The sequence below is a fragment of the Felis catus genome, chromosome D1 (assembly GCF_018350175.1).
Source record: "Felis catus isolate Fca126 chromosome D1, F.catus_Fca126_mat1.0, whole genome shotgun sequence".
NCBI lineage: Eukaryota > Metazoa > Chordata > Mammalia > Carnivora > Felidae > Felis > Felis catus.
In genome coordinates, this window is record NC_058377.1 from 74334919 (window position 1) to 74356636 (window position 21718).

Genomic DNA, 21718 nt, shown 5'->3' on the forward strand with positions numbered 1-21718 from the left:
GTGTGTTCCTCGCCACCCCGCTGTGCTTTCCAGACTTCTCAACTACCTTGCTTTCACTCTCTCTCTCTCTCTCTCTCCCCTTCTCCAAAATCATCTGACTTCCACTGCCCACCAAAAAAAAAAAAACAACAACAACAGCAAAAACACCTAAATTTCATAGCCTGGCATTTAAAGCTAAAGATTCACCAGATACACTTTGAATTTCCTGCCTCGACGCATTTGCTCATACTCATTCTCTGCCTTCTCAACACCTGATCTTCAGCAATTGAAGTCTTTTTCTAGGCGAAGCTCAGATGCTACCTCCCATGGGAAGCCTTCTCTGATAGTCCTGGCCAAAGGACCCTTCTCTCTTATGATTGTTAGGGTAATTTATTTCTGCCTCTTTTGAGGCAGTGTTATATTCTGTCTTGCATTTTAACCAAAGAGGGGAATGCCATTGGCCTTCCCCATTAAATGGTAAAGTCTTTGAAGGCTTATAAATATGTCTTATTCATTTTTATATCCCCAGCATTTAGCATAGTGCCCTCATGCATTTAGCATAGCAGGCATGTAATTCAAAATACATTTATAAAAACAAATAAATATATGTGCTGAGAATATGCAGAAAGTTTCTGTCCATGTGGAGCTCACAGTCTAGTGAGAAAAAGAGGACAGCAATAAGAATTAGTTTAAAATAAAGCTCAAGCAACAGCATTTGACCTATGAATGTGTGGGTTTGGGGAGGACAGGGATGGTGGCAAGGTAAAGAACATTCAGGTTGAAGAATTCGCCTAGGCGGAATACATGGCATGTCGGGGGAATGTAGTGTAAGAGCCTTGAGACCAGCATACGGGAAGCATGAAGGAAAATAGAAGATAAGGCCAGAGAGGGGATGTGGACACTGTATTGTAGAACATCTAGTGTGCCTTCCAAGGAATTCAGATTTTATTCTTGATGCTGTTGAATGAGGAACTATTGAACTTTTTTGAGGATGACTGTAACAAATACTTAATGAAGGAATGACTCAGCACTGTATTTTGGGTGGACATCATTCGTTGGCCAGGTCCATTTTAGGAAAATCTTATATTGGTTGCTGAGCACCACCCATTCTCTGAGGTCAGACTATCCCCTGGTCAAGCCACCTCTTTTGTGAGATGTTCCCTTTCAAAGGGGCCATCCTTGAAGAACACTTGGTTAGTTTGGAGAAGTCTGTTCTGCCCTCTGAAATAGTGCTTTCTGATCCATCCCATGGATCCCACATTCGGCTTGGGCTTTAGTACAGAAATTCTTCTCTTTGGGCTGTATTAGTCAGGGTTCTCTAGAGAAACAGAACCAATAGGAGGTATAACAAAATTTATTATAAGGAATTGGCTCAGGCAATTATGGAAGCTGAGAAATCCCAAGATCTTCCATCTGTAAGCTGGAGACCCATGACAGCAGGTGGTGTAAATTCCAGTCCAAGTTTAAAGGCCTGGAAAGCAGGAGTATGGATAGAAGTACCAGTCTGAGGGCAGAGAAGACTGATGTCTCAGCTCAACGGATGGGCAGAGACAACCAGTAACATCTACTAGCTCTCACAGAAAATGAAATTTTCTGAGCCTGGGACTAGCTTGGGCCCCCACCATGATTTCTTAAAAAAATTTTTTTTAAAGCATGTATTCATTTTTGAGAGAGGCAGAGTGTGAGTGGGGAGGGGCAGAGAGAGAAAGAGGGTGGCGGGGGGAGACACAGGATCTGAAGCAGGCTCCAAGTTCCGAGCTGTCGGCACGGAGCCTGAGGCGGGGTTCAAACTCACTAGCCGTAAGATCATGACCTGAGCTGAAGTCGGACGCTTAACCAACTGAGCCACCTGGGCGCGCCCCCCTGCACCACAATTTCTTGACTTTTGTAGAGTCAGCGGTGAGGGGTGGAGAAGGGACAACAGGAAAAATAAGAGGTTGGAGTCAGTTGGTCCTAAAGAACCAGCTGAAATCACTTATTAGTTGTCTGACCTTGGCAAAATAACTAATTTTTCTGAGCCTTGGCTTCTTAACTGCAAAATGGGGATAATTATGCCTACTCCAAATAATTAGAGTGAAAGTATTACCTGGCTTGCTGCCTGACACGTAGGGGGTGCTCAGTAAATAGTACTTGTTTTATTCACATTTGTAGAGTTAAGTAGAGGATATTGTTCTGCATAAGAAGGAAGCTGTGTTTGGAGTGAGCTGTTATGTGCCTTGATTTAGGGAGCTGTAAGCTTTCCACCCAGATTATTTTTAGAGGTCATCCCAAGGTCCTCCTCCTGAGTTCTTACCTGTCTCCCCAGCCTACCTTCCATTCTCTGAACTCTGCCCTCTTGCCAGCAGCTGTAGTCACATCTGATAAGCAGGCAGGGGCCCAACCCTGACTGAATGAGGATATTGTTGCAAAGACAGGGGAACCTCGAGCAGTCAGCCCTGCCCTGAGAAACAACGGAGAATTTGTGATTGGCCTTCAGCCTGTCCAGCTGTGTGTTTGAGGTGAGAGCCTAGGTTTCTGGGATTCCTAGAGCAATAGGAAAACTATTACAACATGCTAGACAGATACCCTGCTTTTCTGGAGCTGAGGTTAGCTTGTTCCCTTCAAAACCAAGAGACCCATAATTATGGATCTTTCTCAGAACTGGACTCCAAGTTGGTCCCAGGTTCAAAGGAGGAAGTAGACTGATCCATGCCCTTGAAAGAATCGCGGTCAGGTAGGAGAGCAAAGTGACACACGTGTCTAACGCAAGCCAGTTTGAAGGAGTCACAGCTCAGCGGATGCAGAGACAAGGCAGATACTAACTCTGTGTGTGTGTGTGTGTGTGTGTGTGTGTGTGTGTGTGTGTGTGTGAGAGAGAGAGAGAGAGAGAGACAGACAGACAGACAGAGACAGAGAGAGACAGAGAGAGAGAGAAACCAGATGATGGGTGAGATTTAAAGAAGATAGGGAGGAGGAAGGCAGGCTGAGCAAAGGGGGTGAGGGATGGGGAAGCAGCGTCAAGTTTTGGGAACCACTCGACCTAGGTAAGGAGTCTGATGCCGTGCTAGGCATTCCCTCCCTTCCAACAAATTGTTGAGTGCCTAACGGGCCAGAAGCTGTTCTTTCCGGTCAACTGGGCAACAACGGTGAAGATTCAGATTAAGCCTTTCCGGAGGATAGACTGGACTGGCTGGTGGCTCTAGAGGGCCGGGGCTTTTGTGGCCGGAGGCTGCGCGGTTCCGGCAGCCCCTTAGGTCCCCAGGCACACGTGGGACTGTCCCCAGATCTTCGGTCCCGCTGCGCGCGCCGCCTGAGCCTCCCCACAGCCCCGCCTGGCTTCGAGCCCGCCCCTAGCCCGACCCACACGTGGGTTCCCGCACGTCCGCCCGGCTACCCCCCTGACGTCAGCCTCCCGGTTCCATTTAAGGCCCCTCCCGCGCCCAGCTCCGAGTACGGGAGCCGCTGCCGCCAAGTCCGGACCCAACACCGCGCGCCGCCGACGCCCGCCTGCTCGACGTGCACTCCCGGTACGGTCGGGCCCCGAGCGCACTGCGCGGGAGGGTCAGGAGAGAGAGCTGCCTCCGGCTCGCTAGCTCGGCGCTGTCCCCGAAGGGGTCTCTGCTCCCGGGGAGTCGGGGGGAGGCAGGATCCGCACGTGGACTCGGAGGTCACCGCACTCTGCTTTTGCTCTAAGTGGGCACCATGGCCTCTGGTCCGGCTGGGGAACCGAGGTGGCCGCAGCTATCCTGTGGCTGAAAGCCCAGGTGGATGCAGAAAGACAAGGAAATGACAGATCTAAAGGGTGGGGCATACCTCCGGGCTTAAAATAGGCAAACAACGCAGAACTGGAGGTCGGATTTCCAGAGCCCACCCAGCCTAAAAACCCTCAGCAGTCGCGGGTGAGGGATAGAGGGAGGGGGTCGAAAAGCGCGGAGCGCTGCTTGGGTCGCTTTTTAACCCTGGGACTCTTCAAGAGGTGGACTCCATGGGGCGGCTACTGCCTGCGGATTATAGGGCGCTCTTTGCGCAAATTACACTTATTAAGCAGCTGCTGATGTATCGGGTGCTACGCAAGGCACGGTGCATGCAAAGATGAAGCAGGAAGAGTCTCAGCCCTCCTGCCGATGGTCTTTTGAGAGCAGGCTATCTGGTACCGTTCCCTCGTCTTGAGAAATGGGGGAACCTAAAGCTGGGAGAGGGTTAGGGCATCTCTGAAGTCACAGAGTGGGCGGCAGAGTTGGGGGAGTAGACCCACTTTCTGCAGTGCTCGTCCCTCACCCGTGCCCCCACGTTGAAGGGAGCTCTGGATCCCAGGGTTTAGGTTCTGGTGAGGCCAGGTCTAGAAATAGCAGTGATTTACACGGAGAGATCTGATTCCACCTTAGTGACTCTGGGCTGCCTGCCTGGAAGTCCTCTCGGATATTTTTGCCCTTTGGGGTGGTGTCAAGACCAGACGTGGTGCTTCAGGATGCAACCTGTGATGATCTTTCCAGTGAATGCAGTGCAGGGTTGGATTAGCAGGGCGAAGGCCCCCTCCCCGACACTGGGAATGGAGGATTCCACCAAGTATTTATTAACTTTAGGGCTCCAGGCCTCTGCAGCTATTTTTGCACTTCCTGTACTGACAAAATTTCCTCATATCGGGCCTCACGCCTTTGCAACATGGATCACGGCAGAAACCACACGAGGCGCCTCCCTCCCTGTTGGTTAACAGCTCCTTGGGTCTAGTATTCCGATTTAAAATCTGGCTCTGCCCGCGGCCAGGGAGGCTGCCAGCTGGGGCACTAGTTAAGTCTAAAGTCCACCCCGGGGCTCTCTGCCTCGTGGCTCTCTCCCTTGTACCCTAAGAGCAGGACAGTTCCCAATTATTTCCGCTCTTGGGCGGGGCTTTCCAGACTGGCGCCTCTGCGCCAGCACCCAGCTCTCGAAAGCCGCGGTCTGTAGGCTCTACTCTTGTCCCCGCCCAGCGCTCGAAATGAGCATGCGCGCAAGTATCGCGCCGGGCTGGGTGGGGGAGGGGCGGAAAACCCGAGGGTTCCCTGCCAACAGAGCTGTTGGTCTGATCTCCGCCCCATCTTCTGGGGCTGGAGGAAGGAGTGAGTGCGCATGAGCAGAGGTTTTTTTTTTGTTGTTGTTGTTGTTTTTAACATCCTACGGCGTCGCGGTGGTTCCAAGAGGCATTTATGGGAACCTTCCGCACATTTCTCTCTACTGTTTTTGAGGGTTTGCAGGACTGGTGATTGGAGTACATTTGGGCAGGCAGTCACAGCGATTTTGTGTGAGGAAAGGCAGCCCCGCTTGGGGTTAATAAATCAAGATGAGTGAGTCCTCAGGAAGTTATACTTACACCCAAACGTCAATATTATTTTTCCACGCCAAGGTGAGATCCTTTACACCAAGATCCTAGCCAGACCAGACCCTGGCTTTAGGCCTTTCAGTATCCCTTTGGCCATCTTTAGGTTTGTTCCTTCCCTCTTTTTAATGGCAAGTATCCCAAAAGGAAGTAAAATAAGCTCTTTTAGAACAGCTTTTGGTTAATGAGCGTTAATTTAAAGAGGATGCAGTGACAGTGTGTGTTTCCCCCCTATAGATTCCTTTTGCTTCTAAGTCCAATATGGCAACTCTCAAGGATCAACTGATTCAGAATCTTCTTAAGGAAGACCATACCCCCCAGAATAAGATTACAGTCGTTGGGGTTGGTGCTGTTGGCATGGCTTGTGCCATCAGTATCTTAATGAAGGTAAGTGAAAGCCCATCACTCTGAAAGCCAAGGATACCTTGACCCCAACGATCTCCCCACACCTCCACGAATTGCATTATTACATTGTATATACACATATTTAGGTTCATGCATTCATTTGAAGAACTTTATGTGGAACAAACTTTAGTAATGTGATGCTATACCGAAAGGGTATTTGTACTAAAAACATTAAAAGTTATAAGGCTGGTGACACAGTTCCTTAAATTCACTGTGCTGTATTAACATGCATGAATTGCCTACAAATGAAAACATAGTCTATATCTTTAAGTTAAACATGCCTTTATTTTAAAGTAATTTTTGAATTGAAAATGATACATATATTTGGTGAAATTAAAATCACATGAGAGTGCCTGGGTGGCCCAGTTGGTTGGGAGTTCCACTCTTGATCTCTGCTCAGGTTATGATCATGTGGTTGGTGAGTTCGAGCCCCACATCAGGCAGGCTCTGCATTGATGGCATGGAGCCTGCTTGGGATTCTGTTTCTCTTTCTCTCTGCCCCTCACCTGCTTGTGCGCTCACTCTGTCTCTCTCTCAAAATAAAAAAAAAATTTAATTACACAATGTGGGGAATCTTAAGTCTTTCTCCCACAAAAATCCCCAGTGCCCCTCACCTTGAGTAATAATTTTGGTACCAGTTATGGAGTTAAAATTTAGATAGCAAAAGATAATTTGAGAATGAATAAAGAATATCTTTTATAGTAGTTGAGCCTGGTTTATATAAAAAAAGAAATTGAGGCAGCTTACAATATTAAAATATTTTAAGTTTAGATTTGGAGTTACTAATAAAGGAGTGTAATGATGAATTCTGGGTTTTGAACAGGAAAGGATTGAAATAAGGAACTGAAGGCAGAAATGAGCTATGCAGAGGTTGTGTAACAACATAGGCTGCTTTTTATGTGTTCTTAGGAGGGGCCACATAGTATAAAGGTTTCCCCCACTATCCGAAAGGAGAGCATTCCTATGAAACCTTTCTGAAGCCTGGTTTGAAGCAAAGAAGCAATTACCATTAATTAATGTGGAAAAGTTTTGAACATTCCCAGACCCAAAAAATAACCTTAGGATTTTCTGATACCTTAGGACACATCTTGCTAATGCATGCACAAAATAGAGATAAGGTACAGATGCTCACAAAGTTCAAAGCTATGGCAGCTTGATGCTGAGATGCTGAGTAAAGTTCCTGAGGAACTTGGTTCATCAGGTGGAAGGAACCAAGGTGGTAACCAGGATGTGTGCTGCCTCTAAGGGCTCACTGCAAAACAAACACTGAATGCTGTTTTTTGTTTTTGTGTTTTTTTGCCTTATTTCCTAAAGGCAGAAATCCTCTTTGGATTTATTTCAGTTAGGGAAAACAGGTACTAATGTTAGGTCTTTTATAAAAGGGAAGTGGCATAATGCAAACTTCTGACAATCAGGGGATACCTGGACCAATTTTTACAGCCTTCCACTGGATCAGGAATTGATGCCATTTGTTTTTTCCACACCTATGCCCTCTAACTCAGGTGTGTATAAGGTTACTATATTACACATGACTTGGGGGGGGTAGATCTGTTGCTCAGCTAGTATAACTTACTTGGTTATAACAGTTCACACCCCATGTGTATTAAATCTGTTGCTGGTGCTCCTGGTCTGAGATGCACCTATAAACATTTACAGATTCAACTGAAAGGATATTTTTCACCAATATTATTTTGCAAATGCACAAATCTGTCTTCTTGGAACACTGTTAATATTGGTTAATATATGGAAAACGTATAAAGGAATGATCCAGAATATCACTTTTTAATTTCCAAGTCTTTTTTTTTTTTTCAACGTTTATTTATTTTTGGGACAGAGAGAGACAGAGCATGAACGGGGGAAGGGCAGAGAGAGAGGGAGACACAGAATCGGAAACAGGCTCCAGGCTCCGAGCCATCAGCCCAGAGCCCGACGCGGGGCTCGAACTCACAGACCGCAAGATCGTGACCTGGCTGAAGTCGGACGCTTAACCGACTGCGCCACCCAGGCGCCCCATTAATTTCCAAGTCTTAATACTGGTCAACATCACTTATGTAATGATTAATGACCTAAAATTAATGTGTAAAATTGAGTGAGAGACTAAATAGAGCAGTCTTATGTAATTGGATGTTATTCCAACCATTGCCATCTAGTGTTCTGCTACCACACAGTTGAATGGTGGAGTGCTTGCAGAAGTTGCTCTAGTGAAGGGGCGCCTGGGTGGCTCAGTCAGTTAAGCATCCAACTTCAGCTCAGGTCATCCACGGTTTGTGAGTTCGAGCCCCGTGTCAGGCTCTGTGCTGACAGCTCAGAGCCTGGAGCCTGCTTCGGATTCTGTGTTTCCTTCTCTCTCTGCCCCTTCCCAACTTGTGCTCCGTCTCTCAAAAAATAAATACATGTAAAGAAAATAAATTAAAAAAAAAAGTTGCTCTCGTGAAGAGAGAGGATCGGTACTTTTTCCTATGCATGGGTCATCTGTGAGTCACTTTTTAAAGTTTATGTATTTATCTTGAGAGAGAAAGAGAGCATACACACATGCTAGTGGAGGGGGTGGGGGGAGCAGAGAGAATCTCAGGAACTGTGAGATCATGACCTGAGCCACAATCAAGAGTTGGATGCTGGACTGACTGAGCCACCCAGTCACCCCCGTGAGTCTGTTTTTAAATGGGGGCCTGCCTCTACTTTGAGGTATGTCCTGATACTAATAAAGTGGCAGAGCTCTCCTATGCTAGAAACATAGAAATTTTGCATCCCTTTCTAAAATTTGGAAGCAGCTCTTTTCTATTTGACTAAAAAGTTTGTATCTTTTAGGACTTGGCAGATGAACTTGCTCTTGTTGATGTCATGGAAGACAAATTGAAGGGAGAGATGATGGATCTCCAGCATGGCAGCCTATTCCTTAGAACACCAAAAATTGTTTCTGGCAAAGGTTGATTTCAACAAGTTTATATTGTGATCTATGCTAGATTTGATTTTTTTATCAGGCTTGAAATCCTTTTTCAAAGATTTGTTTTTCGTATAGGAGCAAAGAGCCTTTGAGCCATTTTGCATTGGCAACCTGTTTATACCAAAGTTTCAATTTCTAGTAATGGAAACCCAATAGTCTATAATGTGGAAAGCATCTGAATTAGAGTGTAATTAGTAATGCTTCTCGGGTCCATATTTAACCACATTGCTTCAAATATTTAAATTTAATATACTTACTTCCCCTACTTCCTTTCAGACACTAAGACAAGGTTGAGAATAAGGTAAATGAGCCGGTTCAGACTTTTCACACTTATGAGCCCTAGTCAGGAAACCTGGCATGTGTACAAATAGTGTTTCTTTTGACACCTGAAAATCACTGACCACTTATCTATGGGCTGGGTTAACCATCCTGTGCCATAGGGTATCTAGAAGCAAGATCTTGATAAGTGTAAAGTTGCCTTTGCTTAAAAAAAAAAAAAAAAGGCGACTATCTCTGTGCTGATATGATCACAGTAAAGTAATTAAGTAGAAATAGGGGTATGGAAGAGTCTGAGCATTGAGCTCAGGTGGCAAAAAATTGGGGGATAATGTCTCATTTGGTTCTTTCCAGCTCCTCCCAACTGTGGTTATATAAAGTCACAGTCTAAACCAGAATCCAAGGAAGGCGTTGATGTACTCTTCCTCCATGTTAGGTGGCCACAGTGAAAAAACCAAAAGCTAAAGGAGTCATGGGTTGGGGGGAGGGGTGGCATTAGTGTCATTTATCTGTATTTACCTATGCGTGAAAGGAAGTAAGGGAGGTAACAAAACACTAATAAAATTGCCCATAAAAAAAAAAATGTATGGAAGAGATTAAGGCCTTAATCTGGTTTTTGTTTCCCCTTTGTCTAGACTATAATGTGACTGCAAACTCCAAGCTGGTTATTATCACAGCTGGGGCACGTCAGCAAGAGGGAGAGAGCCGTCTTAATTTGGTCCAGCGTAATGTGAACATCTTTAAGTTCATCATTCCTAATGTTGTAAAATACAGCCCAAACTGCAAGTTGCTTGTTGTTTCCAATCCAGGTGAGACCTTTAATTGCACAAATAGATGAGCTTGAGTAACGCTGATGGCATATGTCATATTCTGTATATACGTATTTATTTCTCATATTTTTCATTTTCCTCTTGTGAATGGATGTGGTAAAATAGTTAAATTTAACATATTGAAGGGGTACAGTGCCCCTCAATGTAGTTAGAACTTAAAAATTAGTTATTTTCCCGAGAAGATCTTAGATAAGAGAAAAGGGTATGAATAAGGTGTTCTTGATGCACAATTTATTTTCATTATACTACACTTCTTGAATACTTAATGAATTTGCTATATTATACATACAGGTTTAAAAATATTGACAAAAATACTGATTGGTTATGATCAATATCAAGATTCCTACAGAGCCATGTATCTTGAGTAGCCAAACATCATCTAATGATTTACCTAGTATTTTTGCCTAAATGTTTTCTTCATAGTGGATATCTTGACCTATGTGGCTTGGAAGATAAGTGGCTTTCCCAAAAACCGTGTTATTGGAAGTGGTTGCAATCTGGATTCAGCCCGGTTCCGTTACCTAATGGGGGAAAGGCTGGGAGTTCACGCATTAAGCTGTCATGGGTGGGTCCTTGGAGAGCATGGAGACTCTAGTGGTAAGCATAACTTATTTTCTATTTTTGTTTTCAAAAAGATTGTGTAAGATATTGATAGAAGTTTTATTATTAAATCAGAGCTGAAATTAGATATCCATTCATTAGAGTAGAATGATTTCTAAAAATCTATCTATTCAGATTTTAGCTATTTTATGTGACCTCTTATGGCATGGGGGAGGGGGAATGAAATTTCTTTTACTTAAGATGATAATTCTTAGGATGACCTCAGTCATTTACTATCACAACTGTCTATATGAGACTTGAACTGTGAGGCTGTGAAAAGGTTAACCAATCCAAATGAAGTGCATGGAAAAATTCTATCACAGTTGAATTCAGTTACTTATACCAAGAAAATTCCCCTTATGATCTCATACTATCTTTATATTTCAAATAGGATTAAACATCCCAATAGGTTAGGAAAACAGGTCAGAATATGGTGAAAATTCTTAGTTTCACATAATATAATCAATGAAAATCTAAGAGTAAGGGCATTGGTAGTCTTTACCATCTACCAAAAGCAGGTAATCCTCCTCAGATAAGAAATGAGGATTAGAAAAATGGGTCAAAATAACTAGTCTTGTTACCGAAACCCAAGTTTGGCGGCCTGTTGCTCAAAAGGCCAGCACTCAAGAGCAGAGTTTTGACTGGAAAAAGAATATGAGCTTTATTCAGGAGGCGGGCCATGTGGGGAGAAGGCAGACTCTTGTCCAAAAGTCAACTCCAAAGTTTCTGCCAGGCCCAGAGATTTTTGAAGGTGTCTAATCAGTTAAGGGAATGCAGTGGTCTGTGACATTTCTTGATTACATGCAGATTTGATGATGCCAGTTACAGAGTTACCTCGGTGCTTGGAGTTTGTGCAAGGTCTTAGTTCCTTGGTGCCTGGGGCTGGGGGTGCGGGGTTGTGCAAGAAGGTCTGGTTCCTTGGTACCCAGGGGTTGTGCAAGAGTACTCTGTTCTTTCTACAAAGGAGGGCAAGGTCTACAGATGTACAAAAGGAGGTCAGTAAAGTCATCTGTGTGACCTTAAAAAAGAAAAACATTCTGTTGAAAGATTGCTGGGCTAATCAGAAAGGTGAGGTGACCTCAAACAGACTTGCTGGCCTCTGTGGCCTGGGAAAGTTCTGGTCTTTTATTCTCCAAGGCCAGTGGTCTGCAAATCTTAAAGAAAGTAAATTAGTTCTGTTAAAGGTCAAGGGTCTTAAGTCAGCAAGCAAGGAGTGAGTTAACTTGAAGCAAGGCTGGCTGGAGTGCTATTATAGTCTGCTGGATGATGTATGGAAATAAATGTATTCTGCGCTATTTCTTGTAGTGCCTGTATGGAGTGGAGTAAATGTTGCTGGTGTCTCCCTGAAGAATCTGCACCCTGACTTAGGCACTGATGCAGATAAGGAAAAGTGGAAAGAGGTTCACAAACAGGTGGTTGACAGGTAATAGATTCCATAGTTTGGCAATGTAGAAGATTACAATTTATTATTTTTATTTTAAAGTTGGAAGTTTAATAGCATTTGAGTACTTCTTGTTAGAAAACTTTTTTCTAGGGATGTCTGACTGGTTTAGTCGGGTAGAGCATGTGACTTTTTTTTTTTTTTAATGTTTATTTTTGAGAGAGAGAAACTGAGTGTGAGTGGGGGTGGGGGGCAGCGAGAGAGGGAGATACAGAATCTGAAGCAGGCTCCAGGCTCTGAGCTGTCAGCACAGAACCTGACATGGGGCTCAAACCCAGAAACCGTGAGATCATGACCTGAGCCGAAGTTGGATGCTTGACCAATTGAGCCACTCAGGCGCCCCAAGAATTTTTTATTATTTTAAAAGTTTTAGTGAAGTAGTCTTTACACCCCATGTGGGGCTTGAACTCACGACCCCAAAATCTAGAGTCACACCCTCCACTGACTGAGCCAGCCAGGTGCCCCAGGAATAAGAATTTTTTGTTAACATTTATTTACTTTTGAGAGAGAGTGAGCAAGCACAAGTGGGGGACGGGCAGAGAGAGGGAGACAGAGATCCAAAGCAGGCTCAGCACGGTGAGCACAGAGCCCGATGCGGGACTCAAACCCACAAACCATGAGATTAAGACCTGAGCCGAAATTAAGAGTCAGCCACTTAACCGACTGAGACACCCAGGCACCCCACCCCAGGAATAAGAACTTTTAAATCCCATTTCCTGTTATGGGCTTTATGAATAGAGACATTTGTTTATTCAAATGATTATAAAGTTTCCAGGAACGTCTAGATTTGTAATGGTACTAAAATGTAAATATTAACTCTTAGAAATTGTTGAAACAAGGAAGCTTTCATGCTTGGTGGCATTATTTACTTATTATAAACCATGTGGTCATGTGTGGATCTCAGGTATATAGAATTGAATAATGAATCATGATTGGTTTAGGCAGGGCCCTCTTTGTATTCGCTTAATTAAATAAAACCTAAGAGACGTTGACAGTAGCTGTCAACTAAGTGTAGTGTTTGTTGGAATTAGAATTATTAGTATGTTGGTACTTGGAAATGAGTGAGTTCTGAGCTCCTTCTCCCACTCACCCTTCCACCCATCCCTTACTTGACATAATCTTGAGTCAAGCATACCATACATAATCTTGGATTTATATTCCAAAATTCAGTATTACATTGTAAGAATCATTTATTTTGTTGCATGTAGATACAGTTATTTTTGGCCATTAGGTAACATTCCACCGTGTTGAATATTTCACTGTATGTACCACAGTTTATCCATTCCCCTGTTGGAGAATACTGGGCTCGTTGCCAGGCTTTTGCTATTACTAACAATACTGTTGTGAACATCCCTGTTCATAATATCCTGGTATACATGGCAATCATTACTCAGGTATATAATGCAACTTTGTGCCATTGTTTGCTGTAAAACCCGTGTTCAGTGAAAGCGTTGTTGTTCTTTGTTTCTCTTACCCTACTTTTTCCTACCTTCCCTGCCCTTCTGTACCCTACAGTGCCTATGAGGTGATCAAACTGAAAGGCTACACTTCCTGGGCCATTGGACTGTCTGTGGCAGATTTGGCAGAAAGCATAATGAAGAATCTTAGGCGGGTGCATCCAATTTCCACCATGATTAAGGTAGGTCTGTGTAGTGATATATTGTATTTAAATGCCATTATTTTCTGGTTTTTAAAAAAGAGTCTTCTATGAAAGCAGATTAGTCATCAGTCCTTGATTTAAGTGAAATAAATTAATGTACTAACACCTTTCCTTTTTTGGAGAGACATGGTTGCACTTTAGGAATAATGTCTACTAGTACTATGTTCACCACATCGATACTTGGTAACTGACTAATAATAAATTGGGGTAGGTGCACGACCATGAACGAAAAATTTTTTCTTTGAAGAAAAAAAGAAGTCACACTGAAGTTAGAGTTACCAAGATGTTATCCATAAAAATGTGACAGTACTATGGATAACAGCAATAGTTTAGAGTTTCTTTTACAACAGGAATCTTGCCAGTATTTCGATGATTTGCACTGTTCATCACATCCTAACTGAAAATGTGGAAAGAAATTTCTACTTACCAAGTTGTATTAAATAAGCATACATGTTTGTAGAGCATGGAAGTCTTGGGAGACCCCAAAATGCATAGACAAAACATAAAATATCTTTCATTTTGTCTTCAGGGTCTCTATGGAATAAAAGATGATGTCTTCCTTAGCGTTCCTTGCATCTTGGGACAGAATGGAATCTCAGACGTTGTGAAGGTGACCCTGACTCCTGAGGAAGAGGCCCGTTTGAAGAAGAGTGCAGATACACTCTGGGGGATCCAAAAAGAGCTGCAGTTTTAACGTTTTCTAATGTTGTACCACTTCACTGTCTAGACTACAACAGGATTTTTAGTTGGCGGTTGTGTATATTGTCCTTATTATCTGATCTCTTATTCAAGTAATAATATTAAAAATGGCCTAGGAAAAACATCAGTTTCCTAAGTTACAAATAGGAATGGTTCACAAAACCTTGCGGCTACATCCTGATGCTGGACGGTACCCATCTTGTGTCGTCCTAAGTTGGTTAACTTAAAATAGTTCCACCACCTCAGAGACACCACTGCCAATGTGGCATATGCTGCAGTTGCTATTCAAACCAGACGTGTATTTACTGCGTGTTGTATTACTTCTGGTTCCTTCACCCAACATGCCTAGACCAACTTTTTTTTTTTTTTCTCCAGCCAATCACCTCCTGGGATCCAATGTATAAATTCAGTATTGCATGTATTGTGCATAACTGTTCTAAAGGATCTTATTTTGTGTCCTATATAAGTCAGAATATAGTGTACATTGCCATATAATGTAAAAAGAAAGATCTACGTATAAACAATGCAACCAACTAAGTGTCATACCAACCAACTAAAATATCAAATAAACTTTGAACAGTGACTTCTCTCTTACTATATTAAGATAAATAAAGCTGCGACTTACTCATTACATTATTGGGACCCATTAGGGTATTCACGGGCAACACTACAGTGGTATTTTTAAGGTGTGTTGTTTACTAATGATCAGACTTTAGTTTAACATGATTCAATATAATTAATAGATGACTAGATTGAGTAGGTTGTTTTGGTACCATTTCCATTATATTCAATCCTTTTACTATGCTAAGCCACAGGATATTAAGAGATAACTTGATAATAGGGCTAATCATAACTGGTACCCTACAAGTCATGTAGATGGCATTCTACACCTGAATGTAAAAATAGCACTTACCAACAACGTAGGCCATGGTACTTTGTCACTATAGGGAGACACAGATTTTTAAGAACTTTTGCTCTCTGGAGGCCGGTAACTTGATGGTACTTAACAGTTTTAAACCAAATAGGCTTGGTGGTTTGTCCACTCAAAAACTTTTAGATTTTCCTCAAAATAGATCTACAACTATGATCCTTATTCAGGCCCGAATACTTCCAGAGGTTAACTAGAACAACTTTATTGTCATCACTTCTCCAGGATCTTTCACTAAAGTTTCCTTCCTGAAAGCTAGTGAAGAGAAAGAATTATGCTTTTTTTTTCAGTGTGTCAAATGTAAAAGGAAAACAATGAACTATGTAGTCTTAACAAGTACTATAATATGATTTGCTTTTTACACAAGCTTTAAAAAAAATAGACAAGCTACAATTTACACATCATAAAATTTACATTAAAAAAATTTTTTTTAATGTTTATTTCTGAGAGCCAGAGCACGAGTGGGGGAGGGACAGAGAGAGCGGGAGACGCAGAATCCGAAGCAGGCTCTAGGGTCTGAGCTGTCAGCACAGAGCCTGACGCGGGGCTCTAACTCATGAACTATGAGATTGTGACCTGAGCCAAAGTCGGACACACAATTGACTGAGGCACCCAGGCGCCCCTAAAATTCACGTTTTGAAAGGGTGCAGGGGTGCCTGGGTGGTTCAGTCCATTAAGTGTCTGACTTTGGCTCAGGTTATGATCTCAAGAGCCCTACATCGGGCTCTATGCTGACAGCCTGGAGCCTGCTTCGGATTCTGTGTCTCCCTCTCTCTGTGCTCCTCCCCTGCTTGTGCTCTGTCTCTCTCTCTTTCAAAAGTAAATAAACATTATAAAAAAAAATTTTTTTAAAGAGCGTATAATTCTGTGAATTCACATAGTTGTACAACCTCCACCACTACCTAATCTTAGAACTTTTTAATTACTACAAAAACAAACCTGTACTTATGCCTATAGCCTCTTGTAAACTTTGGGGCAACTTTAGTCTAAAAAAATTTATTTACATTTATTCATTTCATATCTGATAGACTAAATTAGTCAATGCCAACATGGCTGAAAAGTCATGCTTAAAGATATATTAACCTAATCTTCCATGAATTTTTAGATTTAATCTTCTAAAGCTTCCTTCCTTTGTGGCACAAAAAGTGTTTCAGGATTACCTTGTATCTTCCTGTTCCAGGCAAGGAATGGGCCAATTCTGCAAAGTCTTGATTCTTTTAAGTGTAATATGATCTCAGGGTGCCTGGGTGACTCGGTTGAGAATCCAACTACGACTCCGTCATGACCTCACAGTTTGTGGGTTCAAGCCCCGCGTTGGGCTCTGTGCTGACAGCTCAGAGCCTGGAGCCTGCTTCAGATTCTCTGTCTCCCTCATCTCTGCCCCTCCCCAGCTCATTCTCTCTCTCTCTCTCTCTCTCAAAAATAAATAGACTTAAAATTTAAATGTAATATCTCATTTTAGTCTTAATAACCTTGGGGAAGTGGATTAAATATGCCTTAGCTCCATTTACAGAAGATACCAGTTAGTGGGGAAGCAAATGGGATGTTCAGAACATAGTCTTCCTTCCTTCCTTCCTTATTATACATATATAATAATGTATATTATGTATACATAAATAACGTTCATATATATGTATATAGACAGAAAAATGCACATATGTTTTTCACTGAAGCCCATGTTGCCAAAGTATCAGGACTTCAAAGCCATGCTCTTTCAGAATTCTTTACCACATTTATACTAGGGCAGCTGTTGGAATGTACAGATCTTGCCCCTCCTGTATTTTCATTGCTGCACAATCAAGGTGTACAATCAAGCAAAATGGCTAAGTTAGTTTGGACTGTAGCCACCCAGAGAGCCCACTCAGGCAGGGGACCTCAAGGGCCAGCCCTGCACTTTGGGTAGGTATGAATGAAGAGCCTTTTTCTTCATCCAGATCTGGAGTTTGGTCACTACCTCCTTCTGCCACCAGATGATCACGCCAGCAGTGTCTCCCTCTTAACCTCCTGGTAAATGAGGTGCAAGCGTGGGGAGTTGCTGTGCAGGGAAGCATACAAGCAAGTGGTAGTACAGGACCAACAGTGGCTACTGTTCCTGTCTACTACAGGGAACCTGTTTCTTGGAGCTGGTAGTTTGTGAAAAGTGCCATGAGAGAAACAGGAGAGATGTGAGGAGGTGGTCCTTGGTCACACATTGGTCAAGGAAAGCTAGAGGAAGTGCCATTTATGTTCCAAACCGAAAACGAGAAATCAACTTTGAGAAGGGCTAGGGAAGCACTTTTTTCTTTTTTTTAACTTTTTCTTAATGTTTATTTTTGAGAGAGAGAGAGAGCATGCAAGCAGGGGAGGGGCAGAGAGAGAGAGAGAGGGACACAGAATCTGAAGCAGGCTCCAGGCTCTGAGCTGTCAGCACACAGCCCGATTTGGGGCTCGAACTCACGAACCGTGAGATCCTGATCTGAGCTGAAGTCGGACGCTTAACCCACGGGGCCACCCAGGCGCCCCAACAATTTTCTAAATATAGGGAACAGCAAAAAGTCCTGAGCCAAGAAAAAGCATTCCAAAAGCTGGTGGGGAGTGAGGAGAGAATGTCTTGAGATGAAGTTGGAGAGCTAGGAGGCCAAATCTTTTTTTTTTTTTTTTTTTTTTTAGGAGGCAAATCTTGAATGTCTTTTAGGTTATGGTCAAAATTGGTTGTTTTAAATGCAATGGAAAGCCATGGAAGAGTTTTAAGCAGGGCGATTGATTGCATGGTCTGAAGTACATTAAAAACAAACCATAGGCTTTGAAACAGAAAATGGAAAAGGATTTCAAATGCAAATACTCAACAGAAGATGACCAAGGAGGTTGGTTCCCCTTCTGTGAGTTATAAATTCATGGTATAAATTAAGAACACCCTTAGAAAATTACACATGGCTTTTCCTTTCCATTACTACTTTATGTATGTATGTATACATGTATTACTTATTCTGAGAGAGAGAGAGAGAGAGAGAGAGAGAGAGAGAGAGAGAGAGAATTAGAGAATCCAAGCAGGCTCGTAGAGCCTGACTTGTGGCTCAAACCCACCAACAGTGAGATCATGACCTGAGCTGAAATCAAGAGTCAGATGCTCCACTGATTTAACCACCCAGGTGCCCCTCATTATTACTTTAATTCAAACTTTATTTCAGCCCTCTGTCCTGAAGTTTCGGAGCTCAATAATAATGTTTTGAATTCCTGCAAATAAATGTATGCACAAGGGCGTGATAAAGCACATCAAAAAATACTCGTCAAATTCAGGTTAGTCATTCCCAAGCCCAGCCTTAAATTCTTAGCCTTTGGGGGCTCAGGTCCTTTCAGCATGCCCTCTCAGAAAGAGGCAAGTTATCTGGAAGCAGTTTGGAAGCTATGTCATCAGGACGCGGTCTTAAGATGGCACCAACGTAAGAAAATGAGGGCTTTTTCCCAGTGGGGCCTGAAGTCTCCAAAAACTCGACGCTAAACTCACTCCCAGGCCTAGGCTGGCTGAGGGAAATGAAACGATACCCCAATATCCCTCTCTTTCACACTCTTAAAGAACGCCTAGAATGCTTCACAGGGAAGAGGGCTCAACCCCAGCCACCTGGAAAAGTCCCCCTCCCTCTCCCCACAGGCGGGGAGGATAGTTAACAGCCTGCCTCGGTGCCTGCCCCTGGGCCAGCGGGGGGCGGAGCTTGCGTGCTGACGAAAGGGAATCGTGCGTGGGGGCGTTCGTGCGTGCGTTGGCCGTCCAGAGAGTAGCCGTTACGGGGCTCCGCACTTCAGCTGTCCTTGATGCTTTTCTTCTGATGTTACTTCTTTTTGTTTTTTTTTTTTTTAATCTTCCTTAAAGGCGGTGTGTTGTGCTTTCTGGCTAAGTTGTGCCAGGCAAAGCATTTGTGAGTGTCTAGTACTGGGGTGAAAATGGTGGCTCCAGGGCAAGGAGAAATAAAAGCTTATTGGTTCCCCAACCCCTACTACTGATAGGTAGACTGGTCCTGGCTTTACCTCTCCACACCCCTTGACCCCCCACCCTTGGTTCCAACTTTCTGCAAACCCAAAAGGTGGGTCCTTAGGTCTTCAGTGTAGTTATGACAGTGATTAATTTAGGGAGTTTGATTCCACTGAAATTTCATTATCCCTATCAGGTTCTCAACATGTCAACTGTCAAGGAGAAGCTTATTGAGAATCTAATTGGGGAAGAGAAGATCTCCCAGAGTAAGATCACCATTGTCGGGACTGGTGCTGTAGGCATGGCCTGTGCTATTTGTATCTTATTGAAGGTAAGTAAGAAGTCTTGTAGGTGTTGATGAGTTCAGGGTTGTAGGGCTAATCTTTTGGTAGCAAATATATATTCACTTATCTGATTTTGACATAATTTAAGAAACATTTATCTGGAGTTTACCATGTGATAAAGTACATGGTCTAGCCAGGCATTGCTAGACCACTTAAATTTATTCATAGGAGACACATTGATTGCATTATTTCGTTAATATTCTGTTTAAATGATTCCATGCCTTGCCTTCCTGGAAGAGTAATGGGTGAAAATCGTATTTCCCAGAAGCTTATATTTTAAAAAGTTTTTTTAAAATTGTAAGTATTACATGCTCATTATCCAAGTTCCAATTTGATAAAATAACAATGGAATTCCTTTAATTTTCCTTTCTGTTTACACAGCATCTTTTCATGTGGCTGTTGGCAATTTGTATATCTTCTTTGGAGAAGTATTTATTCAAATTCTTTGCCCATTTTAAATCAGGGTATTTGTTGTTGACTTGTAGGAGTTCTTTTTCTATTCTAGGTATTAATCTCTTATCAATTATATTATTTTCCAGTGTTTTTTTTTCCATTCCATGGTTTTTTCACTCTGTTGATAGTGTTCTTTGATGCACATTTTAAAATTTTAATGTGGTTCAATTTATTTTTACTTTTGTTTCAGAAGCTCTTGGTGTCATATCCAAAAATCATTGCCAAATCCAATGTCATGAATCTTTTCACTTTTGTTTTCTCCTCAGAGTTTTACAGTTTTAGGTCTTACATTTATATCTTTGATCCATTTTAATTATGTATATGGTGTAAGGCATAGGTCCAACTTCATACTTTTGCATGTAAATATCCAATTATTCCAGTATGATTTATTGAAAAGACTCTCCTTTCTCACATTGAATGGTTTTTGGCATTCCTGTCAAAAGTCATTTGACCATATATATAAGAGTTTATTTCTTTTTTTTTTAAGTTTATTTATTTTGAGAGAGAGAGAGAGAGAGAGAGAGAGAGAGCATGCATGCCAGCAGGGGAGGGGCAGAGAAAGAGAGAATCCCAAGCAGGCTCTGTGCTGTCAGTGCAGATCCCAAAGTGGGGCGTAATCTCAAAAACCATGAGATCATGACCTGAGCAAGATCAAGAGTTGGGCATTTAACCAACTGAGCCACCCAAGCACCCCTGTGAGAGTTTATTTCTGGGTTCTCTATTCCATTGGTCTATATTTCTTTATGCCAATGCCATACTATTTTGATGACTATAGCTTTGCAATAGGTTTTGAAGCATGAGACCTCCAGATTTATTCTTTTTCAAGATTGTTTTAGTCATTTAGAGCCCTTTAAGATTTTATATTAATTTTAGCATGGAGTTTTTTCAACGTTTATTTATTTTTGGGACAGAGAGAGACAGAGCATGAACGGGGGAGGGGCAGAGAGAGAAGGAGACACAGAATCGGAAACAGGCTCCAGGCTCTGAGCCATCAGCCCAGAGCCTGACGCAGGGCTCGAACTCACGGACCGCGAGATCGTGACCTGGCTGAAGTTGGACGCTTAACCGACTGCGCCACCCAGGCGCCCCAGCATGGAGTTTTTTCTATTTCTTTTAAAAATGCCATTGGGATTTCATAGGGGTTTGCACTAAATCTGTAGATTACTTTGGGTATGTTGACATCTTAACAATATTAGGTCTTCCAACCCGTGATCATGCGATGTCTTTCCATTTATTTGTGTCTTCTTTAATTTGTTTCAGCAACGTTTTGTAGTTTTCAGTGTACAAGTCTTTTGTTTCTCTAAATGTTTTAAAGATATTATTTCATCTTTATAACAACCTTGGGAGGTATGTACTGTTATCTCCATTTATAAACAAAAATACTGAAACATAGATATTAAGTAACTTGCCCATGGCCAAGTGGCTAGTAGGTAAAGGAGTTAGAATTCAAACCTTGGCAATCTGGACACAGATCCTGTGTTCTTAAAAGCTTTATGATATTATATAGACTTTTTTTTTTTTAAGCCGGCAGAGCGAGATGACAAAAGCCAAGCCAGTTAAATTCCAGAACCCCAAGAAAGGCTTAGGAATCGGAAGTACCAGTTGTCTCACAAGGTGGACGTGAGGGATGGGAAAAACATGGGAGAATTGATTAAAAGTTTATATGATGAGAAGGAAAACCACCAGACTCTCTTCTGCACCTTTATCAACCAAGTAACTGCCTCTCACATCCCAGCAGGCAAGGGGGAGGAGTACATTCTTTGGAGTAATTGAATCAGGCATGTGCTACACTTAAGACATCAAGGACAGTAAAGACAGGCATCTTATACAAAGCAGTAGGATCGGGTAAAAATCTGTATATTGGACAGTGAGGCAAGAATC

General features: G+C 42.6%; 2 protein-coding genes across 4 annotated transcripts in view; both read left to right on the forward strand.

Moving 5' to 3' along the window:
* Window positions 1-3366: 3366 nt before the first annotated feature.
* Window positions 3367-14749, forward strand: LDHA (lactate dehydrogenase A). Of its 2 annotated transcripts, none has more exons than XM_006937133.5 (8): window positions 3367-3485; window positions 5549-5698; window positions 8525-8642; window positions 9572-9745; window positions 10190-10363; window positions 11672-11789; window positions 13323-13446; window positions 13997-14749. In XM_006937133.5, the coding sequence occupies exons 2-8, from the start codon at window positions 5573-5575 to the stop codon at window positions 14159-14161; spliced, it is 999 nt and encodes a 332-aa protein (XP_006937195.1). In that variant the 5' UTR covers window positions 3367-3485; window positions 5549-5572; the 3' UTR covers window positions 14162-14749. The 2 variants fall into 2 exon arrangements, with proteins under 2 accessions (XP_006937195.1, XP_019667711.1); XM_019812152.3 differs by lacking the exon at window positions 3367-3485 and adding an exon at window positions 5156-5338.
* Window positions 14750-18821: 4072 nt separating this feature from the next.
* Window positions 18822-21718, forward strand: part of LDHC (lactate dehydrogenase C) — a 44098-nt gene continuing 41201 nt past the window's right edge. The window contains exons 1-2 of one of the 2 annotated variants that reach the window (XM_011286740.4): window positions 18822-18987; window positions 19237-19371. In XM_011286740.4, coding sequence (XP_011285042.1) covers window positions 19246-19371 — 126 coding nt within the window. In that variant the 5' untranslated portion in view covers window positions 18822-18987; window positions 19237-19245. Of the gene's footprint in view, window positions 19153-19236; window positions 19372-21718 lie in introns of both variants that reach the window. The other variant, XM_011286741.4, reaches the window with a different exon arrangement.